Below are 18,662 nucleotides of genomic sequence, written 5' to 3'. Positions count from 1 at the left end.
GTACCTTGTGTGCTTAAATGCCAAGAACTCCTGGTTGGGAGAAGGATGTGGCCCGAGCATGGTTAAGCTCGAGGTGAGATTGTAATGGTGCGTGCATCGCCAAGCTCGAGTTGGACTCGGGTAATGCACGTATGGTTGCACTGTGTAATTACCTGGCATGGTGTTAGGTAAGTTGATTTTGCGTAATCATATCGAAATTGAGGGTCGGCTGGTCAAGGTAGAAGGCCATGTATGAAATGGGCGAAGTTGGCAAGGTAGGCCAAATGGGTGCTTCTTGTGTAGTACTAGCACGATAAGTTGATCGGTAATGAGAGGTTGCCATGAGGATCAACTTAAGCTATGCGTGCGTGTGAAAATGGTGGTATGCCATGATGAATGGGTGTCAGAGTGTCTTGTGGGCACTAAAAGAGGCATTGCGGTGGATGATCAGTGCTAAAACGTTGCTGGTTGGAGCAGCGTAAAATCGTGGCCATGTGATTTGACAGTGTGAAACGTTGCCGTGTGTGATCGGCGTAAAACCGTGGTAGACTGATCAGTGAAGCAATGTTAGTGAAAGTTGTTTGATTGATGGAAAATGGGAAGTGGTCAGCAAAGTGATGCTTCGCGGCAGAGAAAGATCCATCTGTAGATGGACAGCGTTGCAATAAGTGAGACCAGCGACCAAAGGTGCGGTTTGGTGGAAGGCCAAAGCGGTATTCGATCAGTGAAGGTCCTCGAGAGTCGGAGGATCAAAGGCCTAAAGCAAAGCCTCGAGGTAGGTGTAACCCAAGATAAATGTGAGAAATGAATAGGCTATGAGGTTCTCGAGCACGAGAATTTGCCATGTAGCCTGAGAATGCGATTATCTTAGGCAGGAGATTATGGTAAGGTGAATTTCGAGGACGAAATTCTTTTAAGGAGGGTGGAATGTAACACCCGGTGTAACCGGTGTTAAGAGAACAGGAAAGGAAGTAAGTAAACTTCCAAAAATGCCCTTGAGAAAGTGATGATCCTTGAGATTGAGAATGCCCATGAGAAGGGTATTTTGGTAATTTGGATAGGAAAATCCAATAAAAAGGGTATTTTGGCAACTTGGAAATAATTCTTATGTGGAATTAGGTGAGTAAGTGAATTAAATCCCAAATTTGTGTTTATGTGGAGATATGGGATTAATAATTCATGAAATGAGAATTTTGGTGATTTGGAGTGATTCCATAAGGGAAATTAATTATGGAAAATAAGGAAAATGGTGGATATTAAATTATTGAGGAGAATAATTATTTTTTCCTAAATTGGTGAATTAATGTGGTAATGCCACATGGAGGACCAAGATAAAGAATTGGAAGCCAAATTTGTGTCTTAGAGTGACACTTGGCATAATCTTGAAAATTTAAGAGAAATTATATATGTGGATTTATGAGTTGGAGAAGGAATTAATTAAATGCAAAAGATATGATAATTGGTCTCGTAAGCATTTAATGAGAGGCATAATTATATGGATTAAAGTAAATCCGAAAGAAAATGGTAAATGGTCACCATTAATGCCTTGGAAAATATGAGATTTAAATAAATCTAATGAAAAATGGGAAAATGGTCACCCATTAATGCTTGGAAAATTGTGAGATTTATTTAAATGAGAAAGAAAGTATTTATGTCTCTCAAATGTGACGTTGGAAATTAGTCCCATTAATTAAAATGGGAAAGAAAGGAATTATGTCTCTCAAGTGTGATGGATGTGAAATTAGTCCCATTAATTTAAATGGGAAAAAAATAAAAATTAGTCACTCATTTATGAGTGAAAATGGGAGAATTTATTTAAATAAGAAATAAATAGAAATCTCCAAGTGATACAAGGGTTAGGATCAAGTCTTAAAAAGGGTGAAATATATCCAATGGCTTGGATTAAGTCTTGAAAATGGCATATAATTGTCTCATTAAAGTAAATGAGAAACAAAAAGAAATGTCCAAATGATCCAATGGTTGGGATTAATCTTTTAAATGGATTGTGATCCAATGGTGGTGGATGAAAGCTTGAGATTGGCATGGATTGCCAACTCCTTAAAGTGTGCTTTCTTTAAATGGTGGAGATTAAATCTTGAAAAGGCCAAATGATCCAATGGATGAGGTTAATCAAGATGAAGAGCATGGATTGTGTTTTCTCCAAGAGAGGAAACTTGTTTATTTGAAATGAGTGGTGGAGATTTAATTCTCCTTAAGCACATGGATTGTGCTTCGAATGGATGGTGGAGATCCATTCTTGAAAACGGGAAAGGATAGTATAAAAAGGCAAGTGTGGGAGACTTGTCTCCCTTTTGGCCATTTGTAGAAATGAAGAAGGAAGGAAAGAAAGAAAGAGAAAGAAGTCTTCCATGGAGGGAAGAGTGGAGAAAGAGAGAAGATAATGAAGAAATCAAGTAAGTATGCTTTCTTCTCTTCATTTTTGGTATGCTTGTATGCAAAAACTTAGTGGCTTGTTGAAATACCATTTTAGATGGGAGCAAATGAAGAGGGAAGCTCTCTTGAGAAGAAGAATTAAAGCTTCAAAGAGAAGATTGTTAAGGTAAGGGATGGCCCCATGTGGAGGTGGCCTTGCATTGCATTGTAAGTAGGTTGCATAGACTTTTATGTATCTCTTTGCATGCTTTATTTGTTCATGAGACCTATGGCCATGGGGGTGGGAAAGAAATGGTAGGTTGATGCCTCAAACCATGTTGGGTTGTGAGGATGAAATGACCTAACCATGCTTGCATGCATTTGCATTACATAGACTTGTTATGCTTGTATTTACTTTGCATATGCACCCTTACTGAGCTTTTGAGCTCATGAGGTTTTATCCTCCCCTTGTAGGTTGTTCTTATGTCAAAAGAGAGAAGAAAAAGTGGCAAGCTTGTGGGTGGAAGCTCATGGTGTTTATTTATTTTTGTTGTAAAGCTAAGGTTATGGCTTGAGAAGCCTAGGTTTGTGGTGTTTAATTTGTGGTTTAATGGCTTAGGGAAGCCTATTGTTGGTAAGTGCTTCATGTGATGTATGTTAAGGGTTTGCAAGGGCTTGTGAAGGCCTAGAACCATGAATGTAATTTATTTGGAATAAATTATGAGTTTGGAGAAAAGAATTTTTGTTGTAAAAATAGGCTTGGAAATTGGAAATGTGGAAATTTTCAATGCATTTTTTTGGAGTGGAATTTCTGGAAAATTTGGGGTTTTATAGCCCAAAGAAAAGAAAAAAAAAAAGAAGAGAAAAGGAGGGAAGCAGCAGCTGGAGGCTGCTGGAAATCAGTAGCCTGCGGCCTGCGTGCGGGCAGGCGGCCTGCGGGCGGGCGGGCGGCTGTGCCAGCGCGTGGGCGCGGCCAGCGCGCGGGCGGGCAGGCGACCGCGCGCGGGCGCAGCCTGCGCCCAGCGGGGCCCCGCGCGGGCCGGGCGTGCCAGCGGGCCCCGCCGGCCAAATTTTTTAAAAAAATTAGAATTTTGGGAGAAATTGGAGCATTTCTTTATTGATTTTGGGCCTTGGAGGAAATTTCAAAAATAAAGGGATTTTTCGGGTATTTTAAGAGAAAATGCTGAAAATTTGGAAAATTGAAAATATGAGTTTTTCCTCCAAATTTGGTAATCAATCAATGGATTGATTCTTAAATGGTGATTTTATGGAGCCCGGTGAAAATTCTTGAATGGAAAAGAATTAAATAAAATGAGAAAATGGCGATTGGGCGCCTGAAGGAGATTTTCTTTATAGCCAATGCGATGTGGCTAAAGCCCAATTCTGTTAGTGAATCCTGGGATTTAGCGAAGGGAAGGACGAGCCTACTTCCCACCTAGAGCGTTTCATCTTGAAACATGGTCCACCCTTCGCTACAGGCCGGGCAGGTGGACAATTCGGGCGATTGTTCACGAGTAACACCCGTAAGTGGGAGCGGGGCGTTACAGTTTCAAACAAGAAACCATTTAAGCCTTACAATTTTAGGACAATGACATTTTCAAGTTCTCCACATGCATGCAATTTCATTTTTTGGGAATAGAACTAGCTATTTTGTCTTGCAACTCATCCCGAAACCTTATAAGGACAAATAGCAAAAAAGATATATGTAGGAAAGCAAACTAATTACTAGCAATCAGCCTAAAGTATGGAAAACAATTTATATCAAACACCTGCACAACCCTTGGGAACATGATTTCTATTTGATTAACTATAATGATTATTCTACCTACACTGTCTCTTTTCCTCCTACGCCATGGGTTGGTGATAAATACTAACCAGTTAAGTAGGATCAAGGTTTCCAATAGACTGAATGCCTTTCCCCTATTCATTCAAATTGTGGTTGGGCACTTGAACGATGATATAATGACTATGAGCAACACAAGAATCTCAAGAACTGTAAAAAAAAAAAAAAAAAAAACCTTGTGATTAATACTAACCAGAATGTCTCCTTGAACTAGTCTGTTAACCAACGCAAAAGCCTTCAACCCTGCACTCAGTTCATGCCTATTTACCCAATAACTTGTCTTGTACACTTTGTCCCATTCATCCACCAAAGTATCAGGGATCCCAACATATCAGTTCTTGATGGAAGGGTAATAAAAAAATTTCTGATGTAGGCTCACCTACAACGTACACATTCGAGTACAGATTGCACTAAGAAAACGAATATCATTCTTATTTCATAAGCAACCAAAAACCCTACAATGCGAATAAATGTCTTAAATAGGAGAAAACTGAAAACCTATTGGGCCAATGTTGGTTATGTGTATCAGGATCAGCAACTCACTCTATTGTCCACATATTATCTTTTTAATCAGTCAAGTTTCTATTCCTAGTTTATAGGATTTGGTTATTTTGTTATATCTAGTAGTGCCACATGATTCTCGGTTATTTGGTTAATTTTTCAGTCTTTATATTGTATGCAAACTTTTACTTTTGAAATGGTATTGAATTCTTGTATATCTCTCCTTTCTTATCAGAAGAAATTTGAGTCTACAGAATTGTTCTTTCATCTTTTAAACTAACAATTGGTATCAGAGCTCTCTTCTTAAGGGATCTGTGTGATAGTTTGACGCGTCATGGAAGCCGAAGCCAATTTCTCCTCAATTGCTCCGCCGGTGTTCGACAGAGATAACTACCAGATTTGGGCTGTACGCACGAAGACATACTTGGATGATTTGGATCTTTGGGAAGCAGTGGAAGTAGACTATGAAGTCCCTGCACTTCCAAACAATCCCACCATGGCACAGATCAAATCTTAGAAGGAAAAAAAGACAAAGAAATCAAAGGAAAAGGCCTGCTTGTTTGCTACAGTCTCATCCACCATCTTTACTCGTATCATGTTTCTAAAGTCAGTAAAGGAGATCTGGGATTATCTCAAGACCGAATACGAAGGAGATTAAAGAATCAAAGGGATGAAAGTCCTGAACTTGATCAGGGAATTTGAACTTCAAAGAATGAAGGACTCGGAGATGATTAAAGACTACTCAGATAGGCTTCTTAGCATTGCAAACAAGGTTAGGCTTCTTGGATTTGACTTTACTGATTCAAGAATTGTAGAAAAAATTCTTGTTACAGTACCAAAAAGATATGAAGCTACAATCACTACCTTGGAGAATACCAAGGATTTGTCAAAAATTTCCTTAGCAGAATTGATTAATGCATTGCAACCACAAGAGCAAAGAAGACTGCTGAGGAAGGATAAAACAATCAAGGGAGTGTTGATAGCCAAGCATCAGAACGATTTTGAAGGAAGTGGAGCAAGTACAACAAAAGGAAAGAATGGGAATCAGAAGAAATCCTATCCACCTTGCAAGCACTGTGGAAAGAAGGGTCATCCTCCATTTAGATGTTGGAGAAGACCTGATGCTCAGTATTCAAAGTGCAACCAACTTGGACATGAAGTAGTAATTTGCAAAGAAAAGGCGCAGTAGAAGGAAGTTGATGCCCAAGTAGCAAACCAAGAGGATGAAGATCAACTGTTTGTGGCATCTTGCTTTGCAAGAAGTAGTTTGACTAAGAGTTGGCTAATTGATAGTGCCTGCACCAACCACATGACCAATGACAAAGAACTCTTCAAAGATTTGAGGCCAACTAACATTGTTAAAGTAAGAATTGGTATTGGTGATTATATCTCTGTCAAAGGGAAAATGACAATCACCATATCCAGCAATGCAGGCCCAAAGAAAATTCCCGATGTTCTCTATGTACCAAAAATTGACCAAAACTTGTTGAGTGTAGGTCAATTGATTAAAAAGGTTTTAAAGTGATTTTTGAAGACAGCTTCTGTTATATTTTTGATGTCACTAGTAAGGAAATTCTCAAAGTGAAAATGAAGGGAAAAAGTTTTTCTTTTGATCCCATCAAAGAAGAACCTGCTGCATTTCCCATTGAAACTAGCAATACTGAGATGTGGCATAAGAGACTTGGTCATTGTAACACCCCACTTCTCTGGAGCGTTAGGTAATGTAAGATTTCGGGGATATTTTTTTCTAAATAAACAATGAAAACTCAACATAAACCGTTCCCCGAAGATCCTTTTACACCTTCTCAGTATATCAACTATGAACCATCAATAAACTAAGATAGGTTCATCAACTCAAATGTGGAAGCTAGATCGAAACCTTAACAGGTCATAACTGAAACCACTTTATTCATATTATAAAGTCAACCAACGTTTACATGACGTTCTCAAAATAAACAACATAACTGAAAGGACATAATATAAAACATCCTCTAATTGCCGTCACTCCTCGGCAATTCCTTTTCCCTTCGCACCTCTACCTTCACTTGGAACGTTTGAATATTCTAGGGACATAGTCCAAATTAGATGATGAATCATCTAAGTGAGAGTTCAAAATTACATTTTTCATGAATGAATGCAAGACATGAAATAAGCCAATACACTCAGTAAGCCCTAGCCTAAGAGAATCCCACGCGCTAAACCCTACCACGGGAAAAGAACAATCTCTCTAAAAGCTATGCTACCATACTGACTCAATGACACGACGCAATTCTAGCTTAAGAGGGGCAAGCCAACACATCTCTCCAGATTACGCTTCCACTCTAAGCATTCGAGAACCACTATACAATCCCAACTCCAAAATTTCAATGGACCACCTAGTTATCCTAGTGCAACTTCCCTGGCCAAATGGCTTAGCACGGAAACCAAGGCAGCTATCCTGACATGCACATCAGTATCAGATACCCCTATTATTTCGTCACGCCCTTGGAGAATTACGGCTACACTATCCAGACAACATCTTAGGCTGACATCTTACATGAACAACACAGTATGGACCGCCTAGTCCTAGTGTAACTTCCCTGACCAAACGATCTGGCACGAAAACCAAGGCGACTATCCTGACATGCACACCAGTATCAGATACCCCTATTATTCTGTCACTCCCTTGGAGAATTATGGCTATACTATCTAGACAACATCTTAGGCTGACATTCCATACGTACACACAAAAACCCAAGATAATGCCACATTTCACAATTCAAAGCATAATATAAACAACAGTTATATAAAATGCAATGCACGAGTACAAAACGTTTAGGGACGAACCTTCCTCATAAAACCAACCGTCATCGGTTACCATTTGCATGCAACAAAACCATTTGTATGAGCAAGTCAAGTTTTCCAGTCAGAACACTCACAACTTAAAACCAACTTTTGAGATAGAACCACTCACAGTGAATCAAGTTTTGGGGGCGAACACTCACCTCGAATGAAACTCAGAACACCTTGAATCTTGTGTCCAACCTCGACTTTTGTGCAACTCCTTAAGTATTTTGACCAAACCAGCTCCTTACATGCCTCACGCGTTGCCCAAGTGCTCTGCGCGTGTGATGCCTCGTGTATGCTTTAAAAGCCCTCTATCCACTAAACCTGAAGCACTCTTGTCTAGCACGAATTTATCACAACTTTGAATGAGAGAATCCTTAGCCATGAACCCTCTATTTATAGGTTTTGGAAACTTAGCCACCAAGAAATGCATATTCTACAATCATTTCAAATCTTCCAAAATCTTTTCCAATCATTCCAAATATTCTAAGATTTTATGCAATCATTGTTATCCGAATCAAATCTTATTCAAATTGAATCTTTATCCAAATCAAATCATATCCAACAAAATCTTATGCAATCAAATCTTATCCAAATCTTATCTTATCCAATCAAATCTCTATCAAATTATCCAAATCTTATTCTTAAAATCATCATGAGCCTTCATCTTATCTCTAACGTCATCATGAGACTTCATTTTATCTCTAATGTCATCATGAGACTTTATCCTTATCTCTAAAGTCATTTATAAGGCTTTTCCTGAATCTCCCAAATGCCCTTAGTAAAAAGGTTTCAAGAATTACACTTTGGCTCAAACTTTTGGGTAATTGCACTTAAACCCTTTACAACATGGTCCCTGGGCTAATTTTTAATTGCATTTTAGTCCCTGAAGAATGGGTTAATTATGATAATATCCCTGATTTTTAGGTAAATTACACTTTTACCTGAACCTAAAATATTATAATTTTGCCCCTGGCTCAGAAATTGAACTTTTATCTCCAAACATCCACAATCCCTTAAAATATCCTATTTCATCAAGTATTTAAATCTAAAAAAATCTCAAGTATTACATCCCTTATGATCATTCGATTTTTCAAACTAAAATTAGTCATACAGAGAAATTATATTTGTTCTGATTTCTTTAAATGTCATAAATCATGTCTCAAGACACTTGTCAATGACATACCTTTTTCTTTAGATATTTACATTCTAGTGTACTCTCTTCCATCGATTCGGCAATTACTTGACTAAATTCTCAAACTGATTTTCAGTTCCTTGAACTTACTTGACACTTTGCAACATAGGGTATTACAGTCATTGTCACTTGCAAAGCATGCAGCTCTTGAAAGAAAGGTGCTCACAGCTGGGTTACCAGCCTTTGGAGATCACTTACCAAACTATAATGCTTATCAATATGGTAAGCAAAACAGAAAACCATTTCCAAAATCAACCTAGAGGGCCACTCAAAAGTTGTAGCTAACACATAGACATATCTGATCCTCAAAGAACTCCTTCATTAGCTGGAAGCAGGTATTACATTACTTTCATAAATGATTTTACAAGATTGTGCTGGATTTTTTTTTTCTTAAAATTCAAATCAGAAGTGGCTGGTGTATTTTGGAAGTTCAAGAAAATGGTGGAAAACCAAAGTGGCTGCAAAATTCAAATTCTAAGATTAGATGATGGAAAGGAATACACCTCAAAAGAATTTAATTCATTTTGTGGGGAAGTAGGCATTGAACATCCGCTCACTACTCCATATAGTCCGCAAAAAAAATGGAGTGAGTGAAAGGAGAAATAGATACATAATGGAGATGACCAGATGCATGCTTCATGACAAAGAGTTGCCAAAGAAATTTTGGGCTGAGGCGGCAAGTACTGCAGTTTTCTTGCAGAATAGATTGCCTACCAAGGCATTGAAAGATAAAACTCCATTTGAGGTATGGTATGGCTATAAATCTTCACTCAATTTCCTTAGAGTGTTTGGTTGTGTTTGTTTTTCTCATGTTCCATAGGTCAAGCATGATAAACTTGACAAAAGATCAGAATCAGGTATCTTTGTAGGTTATAATGCTTCTTCTAAAGCCTACAAGGTGTATCAACCTGAAACAGGAAAGTTAATTATTAGTAGAGATGTGTCCTTCAATGAGGATGAAAAGTGGAATTGGGACCAGATACAAGAGATATCCACAATCAAGAAAAAATCAAGTTCTTCTTTCCAAACAATAGATGAGCACGCTCCTGAACAGTTGCAAGAAGAATTGGAAGAAGATCTACCAATCCGTGCACATGACCACTCCATGACATCTATCAAAAATGCAATGTGGCTATTTGTGAACCTACAAGTTATGAAAAAGCCGATCAGAAATGGAAGAAGGCAATGGAGGAGGAGTTGTCAATGATCAAAAGGCACAAGACTTGGGAGTTAGTTGATAGACCAAAGGATAGAAAAATTATTAGAGTAAAATGGGTGTTTAGAACCAAGCTCAATGCTGATGGTTCCATTAATAAACACAAAGCAAGGCTTGTTGTTAAGGGGTATGCTCAAGTTTTTGGAATTGATTACTCAAATACGTTTGCTCCAGTTGCTAGATTGGACACCATTCGACTGGTACTAGATGTGGCAACCCAAAATGATTGGAAAGTGTTCTAATTAGATGTAAAATTTTCCTTCTTAAATGGTCTACTATAGGAGGAGATCTTTGTTGAGCAACCAGAAGGATTCATTGAAGAATTCCATGAAGACAAAGTTTACCTACTAAAAAAAGGCTCTCTATAGCTTAAATCAAGCACCTGAAGCCTGGTATAATAGGATAGATGAACACTTATTGAGCTTGGGTTTTACAAGAAGTCTATCAGAAGTTACTTTCTATGTTAAGAAAAAAGAGAATGACTTCCTTATTGTGTCATTGTATGTGGATGATTTGTTGGTAATAGGTAACAGTGCCAAGACTGTTAATGAATTCAAATAAGAGATGATGCTGGTTTTTGACATGATAGATCTTGGTTTAAGACATATTTCCTTGGCATGGAGATCAAACAATATGAAAATAAGGTTTTCATTTGTTAGAAAAAGTATGCTAAGGAGATACTTAAAAAATTCTGCATGGGGGAATGCAAAGCAATGACTACACCAATGAGTCAGAAGGAAAGTTTGTGTAAGAAGGATGGCACTGATAAAATCGATGAAGGCTATTTTAGAAGCATAGTTGGATGTTTAATGTATCTAACTACAACCAGGCCAGATATTCTCTTTGTTGTAAGCATTCTCTCTCATTTTATGCATTGTGCTAGTGAAATGCATCTTAAAGCAGCAAAAAGGGTCATTAGATACATCAAAGGGACTGTTAACTTTGGTATAAAATTCAAGAAGTGTCAAAACTTCAAGTTATTGGGATTTTCTAACAGTGATTGGGGTGGATTCCGTGGATGATATGAAGAGTACATCTAGGTACTACTTCAATCTAGGATCAGGTGTGCTTTCTTGGTGTTCTAAGAAGCAAGAAGTCGTGGCATAGTCTACCTCAGAAGCTGAATTTGTTGCTACTACAGCAGTAGTAAATCAAACATTGTAGCTGAGGAAGCTGTTATGTGATTTACATATGAAGTAATTGAATGATACAAAGGTATTTGTGGACAATCAAGCCGCAATTACAATATCTCATAATCTAGTTTTTCATGGAAAAACTAAACATTTTAAGATTAAGCTATTCTTTTTAAGAGAACTGCAGAAAGAAAGGGATGTGAGTTTGGTTTATTGTAGTTCAGAAGAGCAGCTTGTGGACATTTTCACAAAGCCGTTACCAACAAACAAATTTGAGCTTCTTTGGTAAAGACTTGGAGTTTGTAGCTCCTAATGCAAGGAGGAGTGTTGGTTATGTGCATCAGGATCAGCAACTCATTCTATTGTCCACATATTATCTTTTTAATCAGTCAAGTTTATGTTCCTAGTTTATAGGATTTGGTTATTTTGTTATATCTAGTAGTGCCGCATGATTCTCGGTTATTTGGTTAATTTTTCAGTCTTTATATTGTATGCAAACTTTTACTTTTGAAATGGTATTGAATTCCCGTATATCTCTCCCTTCTTATTAGAAGAAATCTCAGTCTGCAGAATTGTTCTTTCATATTTTAAACTAACATCCAACAATCCCCTAACGGGCTAGGCTTTTCAAAACAAAAAAAAGAAACATTTAAAATAATGAACTAAAAACACAAAAACGCATTTTTAACACTGTAAATGATCTCAAATGGCCAAAATCTATCATAGTTTACAACAAATTTGTGAGTCTAATTTGTCTCGTTGAGAACTTTCCGGAATGGGGTCGTGGGCCCAAAACTAACACCGTATGCAAAAGTTACGCCTATTTCTTCGAACACCAACAATCGTAATGTTCCAGGAATGCAAGGGCTTGTTCCTCCGCATTAGACACACAAACCTCATCAATTTCCCAATGTGAGATATATGTCCACTAACCTAGTGAGAGATACACATCACACTCAAAAAATTTTATAGTTACACGAACACTATGGTGATCCCTACCATGAAAAATTTACAATTACATGAACATGGTGATATTCTTAGAAAAACATAACTAGATATTATACGTCTTACACCACATGCCCCCACCATTTCAACACAGGGAGGAAAAAGATATTCTTAGAAAAGCTTGTTAGTTGATTGCTAGCAATAAGCTTAAAGGTAGGAAAATAATTTATATCATATACATGGACAACCCATAGGAACGTTATTTCAATTTGATTAAACCATACTGATTTTTCTAACTTCACAACTTCCACCTGTGCCACAGGTTGGTGGTCGATACTAACCAATTCAACAACATCATTATTTGTAGCAAATTAAATGTCTTTCTCTTGTTCAATCAAATTATAGTTGCAACGCTTGAACGATAATATTATTAGTATGAGCATAACAAGAATCTTAAGAACTGCAAAAAAAAAAAAAAAAATACCTCTAATCATAAAGGTTTCATAAAATAGAATATGAAAATATCTCATTGAACTAGTCTATTAGCCAATGCAAAAGCCTTAACCCCTGCACTCAATCCGTGCCTTTTTACCAAATAACTTGTTTTGTATGCTTCGTCCCATTCATCCACCAAAGTGATAGGGTGTCATGCTTTGGAAAATAAAAATTGCATAAATCCCTCATAAGAATCTGACTTAAGAAGTTAGGGTTGTCAACACCAACTATTCTCTTTGCCTTATAAATTGTGTAAAGCTCTACTATAAAGAATATGTACTTATCATCTAACATCTCTTAGTGGCATTCAAGTGAAGTATAACCACACTCAAACCTTGAAAATTTCTTTTATACACTTTACAAAACTTGTTCTACTTGTTTCATAGCAAAAGACTTAGTTTAAGGGGACTCTTAGTTTCATAGCAGAAGACTTGTTCTACTTGTGTTAGCTCACAAACTAGTTTAAGGGGATATTGTTGGTATTTTATTTCATAACCCCTTTAACATTGAAGGTAACTTCTTTTTATTTTAAACATTTCTTGAAATTCTTATCATGATTATGCTCAGATATTACCTATTGAAGTGCCTCAACTACAATTCAATTGAATAGGAGGGAGGTATGCAATCTATTAGAAATGATAACAATGGTAAAATAACTAGTATAGATTACCAACCTTTGGCTAAGGAAGGAGGTTATATTCACAAGGATTATGCACCTGAATAACATAAATTATTTGTTTTGCTTTGAATTGATTGGCTAGCAATTAGCTTGCTTTGTCTACAAATATCTTTTTGGCTACTTGTCTTGAAAAGGTATGGGAATGCTGTGTAATATAGAAAAAAGCTAGTTCTATTACAAAAAAAAAAAAAAAAAATGAAACCATGTGCATGGAGAATTGGAGAATGCTATTATCCAAAAACTGTAATTCCTAAAAGCATGCAAGTTCATGCAATCGGAATTTTTATCTTAGCATGGATCCCCAGAACAAAAATTCTTAAAACCCTCCAAATAACAATCACCACAGGGATCCTTGCTAAGAAAAATATTGCAATTACATTCACATACATCTATTCGAGTATACGATTTCCAAGCAATAAATTTTTTTATCGTAAAGATAACGAGCTATCATACATCTTACACCTATACCCCCACCACCATTTCAAGACAAGGACGTTAACCAAGGAGCATTGGAATTCATTCTTTAGATGAATAAAAAATCTCTCATACTTGCACCCACTCACGAATTGTAACACCCGGTGTAACCGGTGTTAAGAGAATAGGAAAAGAAGTAAGTATACTTCCAAAAATGCCCTTGAGGAAGTGATGATCCTTGAGATTGAGAATGCCCATGAGAAGGGTATTTCGGTAATTTGGATAGAGAAATCCAATAAAGGGGTATTTTGGTAAATTAAAAATAATTCCTATGAAGAATTAGGTGTGTAAGTGAATAAAAATCCCAATTTGGTATTTATGTGGAGATATATGGGATTAATAAATTCACAAAGAGTAATTGGGAATTTTGGAATTTAATTCCATAAAGGAAATTTAATTTTGAAATAGGGAAAATGGTGGATATTAAATTATTTGAGGAGAATAATTATATTTTCCCTAAGTTGTGAATTAATGTGGTAATGCCACTTGGAGAGATGAGATTAAACTTGGAAGCCAAGGTTAGTGTCTTGTTGTGACACTTGGCATTTTGTGGTTCAAGTATAATTGGGTGAATTAAATAAATGCAAAAGTTATGATAATTGGTCTTGTAAGCATTTAATGAGAGGCATAATTATATGGATTAAAGTAAATCCAAAAGAAAATGGTAAATGGTCACCATTAATGCCTTGGAAAATATGAGGGATTTATTTAAATGAGAAAGAAAGTATTATGTCTTTCAAGTGGTCTCTCATGTGATGGTTATGAAAATAGTCTCATTTAAGTAAATGAGAAATAAATGAAAAATGCAAGTGATCTAAGGGCTTAGATGCATTCTTGAGAAGTAGAATGAATCCAAAGGTGAGGATTCAAAGAGAAGAAATGACATGGATTGCCAAATATTAAGAGATGAGTGGTTGAGATTAAATCTTTCAAAAGCACTTGGATTGTGCTTTAAATTGAAGGTTGAGATCTTCTCTTATAAAGTGAATAAAATCCAATGGATGAGAGTAATCAAGACCAAAGCACATGGATTGTGCTTTCTTGTGTGGTTGGGATTTTCTTTCAAAAAGCAAATGGAAATCATGGGCTAAGATCAAGTCTTGAAATTGAGATTTCAAGACAAGAGTAGTATTTAAAGGGAAAGTAAGCCCTTGTCTCAAGTTTTGCCATTTCAAAGAGAGAAAGAAAATGAGAGGAAGGAAGAGTTGTCTTCCAAGGAGAAGAAAGGGAGAAAATGAAAGAATGGAGAAGAAAGGAAGATCAAATCAAGGTAAGTTCCATTCTTCTCTTCTCTACTTAGTGATCTTATATGCAAGGAAAGTGAGTTTTTGTTTTAATGCCATCCTAGATGGGAGAAGAGAATGAGGAAGCTCTCTTGAGAAGAAGATTTAAAGCTTCAAAGAGAAGATTGTTAAGGTAAGGGATGGCCCCAAGTGGTGGAGGCCTTGCATTGCATTGTAAGTAGGTTGCATAAATCTTTATGTATCTTTTTGCATGCTTTACTTGTTCATGAGACCTATGGCCATGGGGGGTGGGAAAGAAGTGGTAGGTTGATGCCTCAAACCATGTTAGGTTGTGAGGATGGAATGACCTAACCATACTTGCATGCATTTGTTATTACATGGACTTGTTATGCTTGTATTTACTTTGCATATGCACCCTTACTGAGCTTTTGAGCTCATGAGGTTTTATCCTCCCCTTGTAGGTTGTTCTTATGCCAAAGAAGAAAAGGGAATGTGTTGGAAGCTTGTGGTTGAAGCTCATGGTGTATCATTTTATTTTTGTTGTAAAGCTAAGGTTATGGCTTGAGAAGCCTAGGTTTGTGGTGTTCAATTTGTGGTTTAATGGCTTAGGGAAGCCTATTATTGGTAAGTGCTTCATGTGATGTATGTTAAGGGTTGCAAGGGCTTGTGAAGGCCTAGAACCATGAATGTAATTTATTTTGGAATAAATTGTGAGTTTGGAGAAAAGAATTTTTGTTGTAAAAAATAGGCTTGGAAATTGGAAATGTGGAAATTTTCAATGCATTTTTTTGGAGTGGAATTTCTGGAAAATTTGGGGTTTTATAGCCCAAAGAAAAGAAAAAAAAAAAAAAGAAGAGAAAAGGAGGGAAACCAGCAGCTGGAAGCTGCTGGAAATCAGTAGCAGCAGGCTACAGCCTGCGCGCGGGCTGGGCCGCATGGGCGGCCGCGCGCGCGCGGGCTGCCGCTGCTGCGTGCGCGAGCAGGCGGCCGCGCCCGCGTGCTGGCGCGCGTGGGCGGCCGCCCGGCATGCGCGGCCAGCCCGCGCAACCAGCGCCCAGCGGGGCCCCGCGCGGGCCCCGGGCGTGACAGTGGGCCCCGCCGGCCAATTTTTTTTAAAAAATTGGAATTTTGGGAGAAATTGGGGCATTTCTAAATCGATTTTGGGCCCCGGAGGAATTTTCAAAGCAAATGGATTTTCGGGCATTTTTGGAGAAAACACTGAAAATTTGAAAATTGAAAATGATGAGTTTTTCCTCCAAAATTGGTGATCCATCAATGGATTGGTTTAAATGGTGATTTTTTTGGAGCCCGGTAAAATTCTTCGATGAAAAAGAATTAACTAGAAAATGGCGATTGGGCGCCTGAAGGAGATTTTCCTTATAGCCAATGCAGTGTGGCTAAAGCCCAATTCTGCTAGCGAATCCTGGGATTCCACGAAGGGAAGGTCGAGCCTAGTTCCCACCTAGGGTGTTTCGTCTTGAAACATGGCCCACCCTTCGCCAAGGGCCGAGCAGGTGGACAATTCGGGTGATTGTTCACGAGTAACACCCGTAAGTGGGAGCGGGGCGTTACACGAATGAATAAGCAAAACAGAAATTACAAGAACAATAGCATAAGTGAAAGTAATAAGAACAGAAATCAAACCACACAAGAACACAATTCTTTATCCTGATTCAGTTCATTCTTGGAATAAGCCTACATCTAGCCTTCAAACACCCACTAAGAGCAGTCTTATTTTATTGAAAATGATCAGTACACAGCCTACCCAAGTACAATCTTTCCTTTCACCCGAGATTACAAATGATTACACAAATTCTAGCCTTTTCTCTCAATTGAACAGAATGCACTCATAGAATGATATGTGTGTCAAGCGCCTACCGCCTGCCCCTTATTTATAGACTAAGTGGGCGGACAACCCAATACAAATGACCAGGTTTGATATTACCAATTTTATCCCTCAACTTAATAAAAATTACAATGGAATAAAAAAAAATCGCCTATCTAGTATAAGATGCTTGACACTTGATTACTTTCTCTTGAATCCTAGACTTTACTTGAGGCAAACCTTTAACAAAGGAGACAAAAGATATTCTTAGAAAAGCAAGTTGATTGCTTGCAATAACCTTAAAGGAAGGAAAATAATTCTATTTGATTAACTATATTGATTATTCTAACTTCACAATCTTCCTTCTATGCCACAGGTTGGTGATTGATGATGCTAACCAATTCAACATCATCATCATTTGTAACAAAATAAATGTCTTCCTCTTGTTCAATAAAATTATAGTTGCAACATTTGAACAATAATATTATTAGTATGAGGATCACAAGAATCTCAAAAACTATAAAAAATATAACACCTTTAATCTTAAAGGTTTCATCAAATAGAATACCAAAAATATATCCTTGAACTAATCTATTAGCCAACGCAAAAGCCTTTCATCTTGTACTCAATCCATGCCTATTTACTAAATAACTTGTTTTATACACTTCCCCCTATTCAGCCACCAAAGTGACAAGGGTGTCATGCTTTGGGAAATACAAACTTCATAAATCTCTCATAAAAAATCTACCTCAAGAGAAGTTAGGGTGTTAAAACCAACTACTCTCTCTGCCCTACAAATTGTGTAATGTTCTACCATAAAAAATCTGTACTTATAATCTAAAATCTCATAGTGGCATTTGAGTGAAGTACAATATTTTCTAAAACTTGGGAATTTCTTTTATACAATCTACAAAACTTGTTATACTCGCTTCATAATGGAAGACTTAATTTCATCATTATCAATTTGAGTCTTCAATCTTTGTCTTCATTGTCTTCATTTACCTATAATATTAAGTAAATCATAAGACAAAAACACCATGATTGAAGACTCAAAATGATAATGATGAAAATGATTCTTCTTTTAGGAAGCAAACAAAACAAATTTTGCAAAGTGTAGAAAGAGGTTATCAAGTTTTTGGACAAAAATTGCAAATTCTTTCTATTAGAGGTTTATACAATTTGGAGGCCAACAGGTGTAGTTTGTGTCGACTACTCTAAGATCTCTTATGACAAATCTTTTCGAGAGATTTCTAAAAATTGCATTTCCCAAAGCTTGATGTTGTCCTCAACTCAATATGTTGAGGACGACTCAGGCCTAGATGAAGGGGAAAAGAAAAGAAAGTGTTCTTGTCATTACCACCTCTTCAAAATCTTCTAAAAAGAATGGTTTCATTAAGAAGAAAAAGAAGATAGGGCCAAAGAAGGAGATTTCCAAGGATAAGCTAAAAGTGAAAGCAACTAAAGGAAAGTGTTTTCATTGCAAGCAAGACAAGCACTGGAAGAAGAATTGCCTAGAGTACTTGAAGATCTTGAAGGTCAAGTAGTCCAAGTCTCAAGGCATAGGTACTTCTTCCTTGTTTTTTTATTGAGATAACCAATACAATTGGTCGATCTCCCAATTCTTGTATTTTAGATTCTAGTGCTACATCTCATATATGTGTTTGCATGCAGGATCTTGAGCCTAGTAGACCATTTTAGAAGCGGGAAGTTGTCTTTAAAGTAGGAAATAGAGCAACTGTTGATCCATTAACTATAGGGACATCTTTTGTACTTTTGTTTACCAGGCATGTACTGAAACTTAAAGACTACTTATTTGTACTCGATGCTATTTGGAATATAGTGTCCATTCTGAGACTTGTAAATGAAAGTTATGAGTTTTCTTTTGCTGAAAATATGTGCTATATTCATTATTGTAATGAATGTGTATTTAAGGA

At 37.1% G+C, this 18,662-nt stretch overlaps 1 protein-coding gene across 1 annotated transcript; it reads left to right on the top strand.

The window, feature by feature from the left end:
* Nucleotides 1-5,366: 5,366 nt before the first annotated feature.
* LOC127809339 (uncharacterized) lies at nucleotides 5,367-5,885 on the top strand. The gene has a single exon (XM_052348105.1). It carries the CDS (start codon nucleotides 5,367-5,369, stop codon nucleotides 5,883-5,885), a length of 519 nt encoding a protein of 172 aa, XP_052204065.1.
* Nucleotides 5,886-18,662: the final 12,777 nt, after the last annotated feature.

Source organism: Diospyros lotus, chromosome 9 (genome assembly GCF_014633365.1).
Source record: "Diospyros lotus cultivar Yz01 chromosome 9, ASM1463336v1, whole genome shotgun sequence".
NCBI lineage: Eukaryota > Viridiplantae > Streptophyta > Magnoliopsida > Ericales > Ebenaceae > Diospyros > Diospyros lotus.
This window is presented reverse-complemented; position numbering and strand designations above follow the sequence as displayed.

Excerpts from the sequence above, each read along its gene's own strand:
- LOC127809339 (XM_052348105.1), top strand. The coding sequence starts at position 5,367 with ATGAAAGTCCTGAACTTGATCAGGGAATTTGAACTTCAAAGAATGAAG.